The 9505-nt window shown below is 57.8% G+C and overlaps 1 protein-coding gene across 1 annotated transcript; it reads right to left on the bottom strand.

The window, feature by feature from the left end:
* Window positions 1-781: 781 nt before the first annotated feature.
* Window positions 782-8706, bottom strand: SERPINF2 (serpin peptidase inhibitor, clade F (alpha-2 antiplasmin, pigment epithelium derived factor), member 2). The gene is made up of 10 exons (XM_012653016.1): window positions 8607-8706; window positions 7341-7407; window positions 7154-7192; window positions 6973-7035; window positions 6483-6687; window positions 5882-6025; window positions 5526-5729; window positions 4923-5065; window positions 2727-2931; window positions 782-2003 (listed from the first exon to the last, which is right to left on the bottom strand). The coding sequence occupies exons 2-10, from the start codon at window positions 7401-7403 to the stop codon at window positions 1588-1590; spliced, it is 1482 nt and encodes a 493-aa protein (XP_012508470.1). The 5' UTR covers window positions 7404-7407; window positions 8607-8706; the 3' UTR covers window positions 782-1587.
* Between the last annotated feature and the right edge of the window lie 799 nt (window positions 8707-9505).

Here is a 9505-nt window from a genome sequence, read left to right as displayed (position 1 = left end):
CTTCCTTCCCAGCCCTGTCCCCTTCCCTGCTTCATTTTTCACCATGTCTTACAGCAGCTACCCCGACACACCACGCACTTCCCCCGCTTGTTTATTATCTCTCCTGACGCTGCAGCTTGCGAGACGAAGGATTCCATGCCAGGTCTCCCTGACCCCCAGGTACTGGCTCTTAACCACTGCGCATTAGGGCTCTGGGTGGCTGCTGCTCCGTGGACACCCTGCAGTTCTTCCAGGGAAGCGTGCCCACCCACATGGACACCCATGCTGCCCCCAGCTCCTGAGCTGGGGCACAAAGGAAGGCATCAGCCCCGTGCCAAGGTTCCCCCACCTGCTTCCCCCAAATCCCCAGGCACTGACAGTCTCCAGCTGGAGCTGGGTGTTCCCGGCAGCCTGGCACCGGCTGGCAGGCGCCAGCTCCTGGCAGTGCGGATGGTGTGTAATTAGAAACTCTGCAAGCTCCCTAATTGCCAGTTCTTCTCCCAAACCAAGAGGTTGGCGCTATTCTCAGCTGCCCTTATTGCCGTCTGCCTGAGGCATGGAGAGGGGAATGGGCCAAGAGCAGAGCCAGGCTGGCTCGGAGGTGGCCCTGCGGAGGGCTGGCGAGGTCAGAGGGGACTGCATGGTGAAGAAGGGCTGGCCAGGGGCCCGAGGCCAAACGTGGCACCGAGAGGGCTACTGCCCCTCCTTGGGGTCCAGCCCATCGCTTGGCACAGTCTGCTCTGCAGCCGCCTCCCCACCTGCCCTGCTCCCACCCACGCGCAGGACAGTGACAGCAAACCAGCACAGCCATTCATTCTTTATTCAGGTGGCATAAAAATCACTACAAAAACTTTACAAAAGAGCCTTAGGGAGCTAATGGGGCCCTTCCCTGCCCAGGCCCCTGAGCTACTGGGCAGAGGAGGAAGACAGGAGAGATGAGGGAAGGTGAATCCCAGCAGTGTTGGCATCTCCAAGGAACAGTGGGGAGATTGGGGCAACAGGGCATCAGGGTGGGCTGGGGGCTGGCAGGCCTTCAGCAAGTTACGTCAAGGTCAGGTTATGCTGGACACGCGACCTCCACCTACAGAGCAGGACACGAGGCCCCAGGAGGGGCCAGGGCCGCCCATGGTCGCACCCCAGGACAATGCTCTGCCTCCTGAGCCACCACTAGGGCCTGGATCTCCTCTCTCTATCCAAGGTGCCCAGGGGTGTGTCCACAGGCAGCCTCTCCCTCCTTTCCCTCCCTCTCTGGTAAACAAAAGTGGAGGTGTCCCAGCTGGCAGGGAATAACCGACCCATCTCGGGACAAACCTGGATCCACAGTTCCCCACTGCCCACGCCCCAGAGCAGGACGCCCTCTGAGCCCCTTTGGAAGAAATGACGAGGGAGCAGGCTGGGGATTCCCTGATGCCTGCCCTCCTCCCAGCCCTCCCACCCTGAACTCCCCAGTAGGCGACGACGGGGAAAGAATGGCTCCTCTCCCCTGGGCTGCCGCCTGGGCCCTGCCCCCAGGCCCTGCCCCCAGTCCCACAGCGCTGGGCAGAAAGAGTCACATGAGTTGAGAGGCTGGTCCAGGCAGGGACTCAGGATGCTGGTGGCCATGGCCCCTCACTTGGGGCTGCTAGGCTGGGGATAATCCTCCTCCTCCAAAGGGGGTGCAAATTTCAAGTCAGGCCCGAAGAGCTTGTCCCCCCGGGAGAAGGCTTTCTGGTCCCAGAGGAAGTCCTTGCTGTCAGGGGAGTCCTGCTGCTCCTTGGGCTCCCGCTGTGCGCTAGGGTTGGGGTTCCTCACGCTGCCCACAAAGAGGGGCAGGCCTGTGGTGTCCTCGACGATGAGGAAGAGGAAGGGGCGGTTCACACTGAAGGAGGAGAGGGACATGCGGGACATGGCCGTGCCGGTTGCCGCGGCCGCCTCCACACCAACCTCACTGAGCTCCAGAGTGGACTGATGCTGCACACTGGACACCACCAGCCTCTCATCAGAGATCCCACGCAGGTCTGGGGCCTGGAACAGCTCCTGCAGGCCTGCCCAGGGCCGGAGATGTCTGGTCAGAGCTGCTCTCTGCTCCACAGGCTGCCTGGACCTGATCGGGAGGGTGTCTGCATCCCAGCCAGGGAACACCTCAAACTCACAGGTCCCTGCTTAACTCCTATTTAACCTTCAAGTCTCAGCTTAAACATCACTTCCTCCAGGAAGCCTTCCCTGATTCTCAGCTCCAAAGTCCAGATTAGGTGCCTTTTCAATGTTCTCCTGGGTGAACTGGAGAGAACCCCTCTGTCTTAGTCACTTACACTTAATTGTAAATACCTGACTCCTTGTCTGACTACCCCATGAGAATGAGCTCTCTGTATATGGTGCCTGGTACAGTGCCTGGAATGTAGAAGTTGCTTAGCAAATGGCTGATGCAAAGATGCATCTCTTTAACAGCAGGACACCCTAGCTTCTCCTTTGCCCCCTCCCAGGGGAGCCAGTGAGGCTCACATGCCACCTGAGGCTCTCCACCCGGGATTCTTTGCAATGCTTGGTCTTGGGCAACAGAGTAGGCTCCCATTCCCTGGGGCACCCCAGCTTGCCATAGGACAGAGGTATCAGGGGTTCATATCAAACCCTCTCTCCCTCCCGAATCGCTGGAAAAATGCAGGACTTGGGGCCAGCTCTGACTCAGACCCACTGCCAGCTAGAGGCTTCCTCCTCACCCACCCCGCCCAGCCCAACCTCAGGGGCTGGCCCACACCCAGCCTCCTTACCCAGCTGGCTGAGGGTGGCCACCAGGTCCAGCTGGTGTTTCAGATACAGCTTAGGCAGCCGGACCTTGGTGGGCCTCTCCCGCAGTGAGGGCTGGTGCAGGGTGTCCCAGCTCAGGTTGGCCAGCACTTGGGATGCATTCCACTCAAAGTGGGTGGGCACGATGACCACAAAGGTCATGTTGTTCTTAAAGGGGAAGTGAGCCACCTACAGATAAGGGAAGGAGAGAACATAAGGACCAGAAAGCACTCAAACCTAGGTAGGGGCTGGCTAGCATGTACTTCTTTTTTTTTTGTTTTGTTTTGTTTTTGGAGACAGAGTCTCGCACTGTCGCCCAGGCTGGAGTGCAGTGGCATGATCTTAGCTCACTGCAGCTTCCAACTCCTAGGCTTCAGGCAGCCCTCCTGCCTCAGCTTCCTGAGTAGCTGGGACTACAGGCGTGTGTCACCATGCCTGGCTAATTTTTTAATTTTTTGTAGAGACGGGGTCTTACTATGTTGCCCAAGCTTGTCTCAAACTCCTGGCCTCAAATGTTCCTCCCACCTCGGCCTCCCAAAGTGCTGGGATTGCAGGTGTGAGCCACTGCACTTGGCCAGCATGTACTTCTGAGACCCCAGTCCATCCTTATCAGCTGTGTGCCTGACCTCACTGAGCCTTCACTTTCTCACCTGTGAAGTGGAGTCACACTACCTGTCCCATTGCAGATTGACATGTGACCAAATGAGATAATGCTTTTAAAGCTTCTAGTGTCTGCACTAATAGGCGGCACTCGATAACTGGTGGTTGTCTCTCTCTTCATCTGCTACCAGCTAGCTGTGTAACTTGGGGTAAGGAATCACCTGTCTTCACCTCTCAGTTTCTCCATGGGTACCACAGACAGGGTCACGGATTTTCATACTTCAGTCTGGTTCTATGGAGGGGCCATGGCAAAGGGTGATACTCTCCCCAGCCTCTCTCACCTCCCTCCAGTGACCTTGCCAGCTGTGTGTATATGCTGTGATTTGGGGTAAAGATTTCATTTGAAGGGGTTCTGTAGCTAAAGCAGTGTGGACACCGCTGGCCTTGGGAGAGTCTTGCAGCTGTGACTCCTTGAGCTCTAGGCAGAGTATCTGTGCACACCCCTGCCCATGGGAGGAGGAGAGCCAGGGTCTGGCTTCCTGGGCCCGCCCACAGAGGGTCTGAGGAAGAGAAGGGCTGAGGGAGACAAGGAAATGGAGACGAAAGGGTGCAGGATGAGTGTGCAGCACATAGCCTGGAGGTAAGGGGCAGCAGGAAGAGGGGAGCTGGTGGGGAAGCGAACCAGACTGTCCTCCTTTCACAGTGAGTTGGACAGAAGCCAGGACACTGCTCCAAGGGCCTGCTTCACCCACGGCCCCCTCCCAGGAGGGCTGCCCAAGTGGCTCCTTGGCTCCCTCTGGCAGCAGTAGCTATGCTGTGGGTCATGCTTGCCTTGTGAAACTAACCAACACTGCACTCTCAACCACAGTCGACTGGCCCAGGGATCAATGCCCAAGCCAAGGGGACCACGTTTAGGCTAGAACCAAGAGATGCCACATCTGAGATTGTTCGGCACAGAACTCTATCCAACCAGAATAGTCCATGCAGGATGCTAAGAAATCCAATCCAATCAGATCCTTCCTTCTAAGGATCCCTACCTGAGAGTTCAGATCGAATCTCCCAGGCTTAGGGATGCTGAGACCCTGAGTGGCTACATGGCTGCTGGGGTGGTCCTCATCCGGCCCCACAATCATGGGCCCTTGTAATAAACTCCCATCACCAAAGGTCACCTGGGTCTCAACTCAGTGCCCACTCCTCAAAGAATTCTCCCTGACCACTCTATCTAAAATGCTTTCCCCAGTCACTAACAGATCACCTTCTTTTTACATTTTTCTTTCATAGCACTTACAAGTCTGACATTATTGTTGATTTACATTTGCTCGTGTATCTTCCCTCCTAAGAGCAGGGACCTGATCTCCCTCGTGCTCCACAAAAGCCCCAGTGCCTAGAACAATATCTGGCACACAGCAAATACCCAGTATATTTTTGTTGAATGAATGAACCTCGAAGAGCCGGGCCTCCAGTCCTCCTAGGTGGGCGGATAGTGGAACCTTTCAGAGCTGCCTGCCCCAGGGACATGACTGCAAGGACGGTGGGGCACACCCCTACACTCACACCCCTGCTGGGCAACCAAGGGTGACCTGTATCTCAGGCTGCTCCAGCAAGAACCAGCGCAGAGGGTACGTGCGGGCTTGCATCATTTCCACCGGCACCGTGAACTGCTCGTCCAGGTGGAAGGAATCTCTCTGGGTGAGGCTCGGGTCAAACTTGCTCCTCCAGAAACCTGCAGCCAGGCAGAGGGCAGGGGCCTTGTAGACTGGGACCAGCGTGGGTTCTATACCCACAGCCTCTTGCTCATCCCACCCAGAACCCATTCAGGGGATGAGAGGTGGAGGCCGCGACCCCAGGTGGTGCAGTGCCAGTTGGCACCCAGTTGGTCTGAGGCATTCCCTGTAGCATTTTTGAAACCTGGGCTTGTATTTTCGCCATCCCCTGCATTGCTTCCAAGAACTCCCCCCTGGTTGTTTTCAGACTGTTTCTTCCCAGGGTACTCTCTCTACAACAACATTATCCACTTCCTGGGCTCCCCACCCACTGCACCCAGACAGCCCCATGCCTCACAGCCCAGCCTGAGGAGGACGAGGGACCTTGAGGTCAAGGCCTGCTCAGCCCAGCCCATCCTACGGGTGGGGGTGGGGGTGGGGCTGCCAGGGCAGAGGACGGTGAGGAGAGGAGCAGCGCACCCTGGAAGTGGATGGCATTGAGGAGAAGCAAAACCGTGTTATCTGGCAGCTCCGAGAGGAATTCCGGAATCTTCCCCTCCGTGGCTTCTTTCACCCATTGGTTGATGTTTGCCAGGTCCTCCTCCTGCCTTCCCGTCAGGCTCCTAGGCTTTGCACCAAAGAGCTGTTCTGATTGTTCCAGGAAATCCTCTTTGATGGGAAATCCTACGCACAGAGGGCCACAAGCTGTTCCCAGGGCTCAGGGCTCCACGGCCACCAATGCTGGCACTAGCTACGTCAGGCCAAGCCCATGTCCCTCACCATGCTCCACCCTGGGGAGGATACTACCTAGGGAGCTCCCTGCCGCCAGCACCTACCTTTCTGCACATACATTCTGGCAGCCAGTCGGAATGCCCCAGGGCCCAGGTTCTGGCAGAGGCTGCTCAGCAGGTGGGGGAGGCAGGGCCCTGACTCTGCATGCAGCACCTGCTGCAACCTCTGCAGCGTTTGGTTCTGAGCACCTAGAGGGGACCACATGTTCTTGCTCACCCCCACTGCCCACTCCTGGAAGCCTGCTATGAGCATGCCACAGGACCACATACGCTCCTCCCATATCCACTGAACTGGTCTGAGTGACAGGCCCCCCGAGTTCTACTTTCATCTCTGCTGCTGACAGGCTGGGTGACCTCACCTTATGCAAGTTGCCTTCCCTCTCTGGACCTCAGTTTCCCACAGTGGAACCCTCCAGTACAGTGGGAGATAGTGTAGCTATCAAACTCTTGCATAACAATCACCCGGAGAACTTGTAAATAAGCAGATCCACCAACCCAATCCCTGGGAATCAGATTCACAGAGACTGCATTTTTACCAAACATCCAAGGGACCCTGACGGAGGAGCTACCCGCTGATAACCTCTGGAGTAACGAGTTCCTACTGGCCTCCCAGCTCTGTTGGTCTGGACACATGCTGCCACAGTACCTAGTGCCAGGTGAGACAATGCCAGGGCAACACTGAGGGGCGACAGGATGAGGTTGGGGCAGGTGGATGTTTGGGCCACCAGGGAGAATAGGTCAACAGTGAAGGCCATCATGGCCTGGGCCAGCCTGCGGGTCTGCTCTGGGGTTGGGGCTCCCTTGCAGTATTCTGGGGAGGACGTCTTCAGGGCTGTCTGGCCACCAGACTCCTGCAGGAACAGATCAGGGTCAGTTAGGTCAAGGAGTCAGCTCCAGGCTCTGTGTTGAAGGTCTCCTTCATAGCCCCTGTGCCTGGGGACAGCGGGGCCTTGTCCCAGTCACACAATGGGCACCCTGGGCCTTTGTTCTGTTTCTATGGTCCTTCCCACTCCCTCCCTCTGGCTTGGGAACTCCAGAGCCTCAGCCTCAAGGTCACGCCCCCTGCCCGTGCCCCTGCGGATTGGCCCTCCTCCCTCTGGCCCCGCCCACTCTTCCCCAGCCCCACCTGGTTGTACCTGGTTGCCCAACTTGAGGAAGAAAAGAGGGGGCAGCTTCTCCTGGCTCTGCCCGTCAGTTAGCTGCGAAAAGGAGGAAGCAGATGGAGAGGGACCTTTCCCACAGGCCCCCACCCTGACCAAGCCGCAGGCGACACTCCTGGGACCTTCCTCCCCTTCACAGGCTCCTCCTCCCCGGTACCTGCTGGGCCACAGGCTCCACGGCGCCCACAGGAGAGAACTGTTGAGAAACGGATGAGGATGGGAGGGCCCCCCTCGGAGCCAACCCTCCCTCACCCCAGCGCTGCTCCTCCTCCCCTCGGACCGCGTCCTCTCCCACACCCGCTGCACTCCCTCCAGCGCCCCACGCGGCCTCTGCCCAGCCTCACCACCGAGCACGGGCCTTGCAGGCAGGACAAGCTGAGCACTAGGAGCCCCCGGAGCAGCGCCATGTTCCTGCGTGGGGGACAGGAAGCCTTAGTTCCCGCAGCCCCTGCGCGGGGCCAGGCCATGCCACCCACACGTTCACGGACACGGCCAGGTCCTGCGCCAGCGTGGCCAAGGAGAAAAAGGCGCTACAGACCCAGATCACACACCCGAAGCACATTAGCAGTGGTTCTCCTTTCTGAGGGGTGGGACTTCCCCCCATCTCGCCCTGCAACCGTCTGGTTTTTCACATTTCCTGCACTGAGGATTTTTTGGTTAATGGGGGGGAAACAAAAAAAGTCCTCATTCTTTAAGGCCTTGCACGGTGAGTCAGCCCTGGGTCTGAGTCCAGACTCTGCCTCTTGCCAAAGGACCTTGGGCATCTTCCCTAACCCCTTCAGGCTTTGTCTTATCTTGTAAAATGGTGGCAAAAGTCCCTACCTCCTCTCATGGGCATTGCGAGGACCAAAATAAGAGTCTTTGTAAACCCTAAAAACAATGCCTGGCACTCCATTGGTGGCTGCTGTCAGCCTGGCTCAAGGTCCCCTCCTCTGGGGAGCCTGCCCTGAAGCCTCTTCTGGAGAGCTCCCACACCAGAGCTCCTACGCAACCTGCTGTCCATTTGGCCAGCCTTTCTCAGGCTGGTCTGTCAGGCTTCATCCAAAAGGCTGGACAGGCCTGTGAGGCCCTGAGGTCTTAGCAAGGGTGGTGAGGTGACCAGAGAGCTGCCTTGTTGACCCAGCAGCAGAGCCCAGTGAGTGACTCTGGCTAGAGCCACCTTTGGACTTACTGGAATCACAGGCCTCAACCCCTACTCTGCCCCAGGAGGGCTCTGGGAAGCCAGGCTGGCAGGTGGGCATGGGCAAGTCTTGGTCTTGGGAGGATCTATCAGAGCAGGTCTCACACCCCACCCCCATCTCAGGGCCAATCCTTCTGGAGGATCCTTCTATCACCCCCGGCTCCACCCGCATTACACACAAAGAGCCCTTGGCCGGGGTCCTGAACTCCAACCTGGGTATTTGAATCTTTCTGGCAAGAAAAGGCCTCCAGTTTTTCAAGTCCCAGAGGGACTCTTCCTGAAGCCCCCATCTTGGCTCCTCACCATCCTGGGAGGCCAGAAACTACAGGCCTCCTGAATAAATCCAGTCCAGACCCCTCAGCCAGGCTGGGTAGCTTCCCCGCCTCTCCCCCTGCCCAAGGAACAGGCTGAGCCACCCCTCCACTCGTACCTCTGCAGGCTCCTTGCTGTGCACACCACGTTCCTCTGGCCCCACTTGGGTGCTCCCCACGCTCTGCCCGGGCTCCAGCCAGCCCAGCCTAGCCCTCCCCTCCCACCAGGACCTTTGCTCTTAGCCAACCCCTGTTCCGATTATTCAGATGGCTTTCTCTTCTGGTAAATATTGACCTCCATATCCGGTTAAACATTGATATTGGGACCAGAAGCCCCTTTCCTACCAGGACATCTAATCCTGAGGCAGCCACTCAGAACCCCCATGGATTTGGGTCCCACTTGAACCTGGAAAAAGAAAGCTCAGTAGGAGAGAGTTGAGGAGGCTGGGTCTGGCCAGCCAAGAGGGCAGATCCAGAAACCACAGGAGCCTGGCATTATGTCAAGCCTTCCAGCAACCCCACGAGGTATGGATTATCCCTGGATCAGTCAAGCTCAGAGAGGCTACGTGACCTGCCCAAGGACACAGAGCTAGGCCCAGAGTCACATCCAGATGCCCGCTTCCAATGTCCTTTCCTTGCCCCCTCCCAAGGGGAGGGAAGGGGAGACTGCAGGAGCCTCTGCAGAGAACCCAGAACAGGAGCCCACCCCAACCCTGACAAGCCCAGGATCCTGGTTGGCTGCTTCCAATCTGGCCTAGGAGGCAAGGGGTGGGGAGAGGAGAGATGCAGGGGGACACAGCCTCTCCCAGCATCCTACCTCTTCAGGAGCAATGCCTGTTTAACCTACTCAAGGGTGAGGGTTCTGGAAACTGGCCTGGGGCCACACAAACCAGAAGCCCTGCACGCCGTGCTACCCAGGGAGCAATGAATGATCAGGCTGCCTCCCCACCCTCCTGCCCTACTCCTCATCCCCTCTTCACTGCCCTGGAAGAGGCTGGCCTCAACTTTTCCCCACCCT

The sequence above is a fragment of the Propithecus coquereli genome, unplaced genomic scaffold, assembly GCF_000956105.1.
Source record: "Propithecus coquereli isolate 6110/MARCELLA unplaced genomic scaffold, Pcoq_1.0 Scaffold409, whole genome shotgun sequence".
NCBI lineage: Eukaryota > Metazoa > Chordata > Mammalia > Primates > Indriidae > Propithecus > Propithecus coquereli.
The sequence above is the reverse complement of the archived record's forward strand: the minus strand, read 5'-3'. Positions and strand labels throughout refer to the sequence as shown.

Bases quoted from the DNA above. Each gene is read 5' to 3' on its own strand.
- SERPINF2 (XM_012653016.1), bottom strand. From the start codon at position 7,403: ATGGCGCTGCTCCGGGGGCTCCTAGTGCTCAGCTTGTCCTGCCTGCAA. The intron at 6,688-6,972 runs GTACAACCAGGT...CTGTTCCTGCAG, and splicing joins TCCTCAAGTTGGGCAACCAG to GAGTCTGGTGGCCAGACAGC. The intron at 2,004-2,726 runs GTAAGGAGGCTG...GGCCCTGGGCAG, and splicing joins GGCCACCCTCAGCCAGCTGG to GCCTGCAGGAGCTGTTCCAG.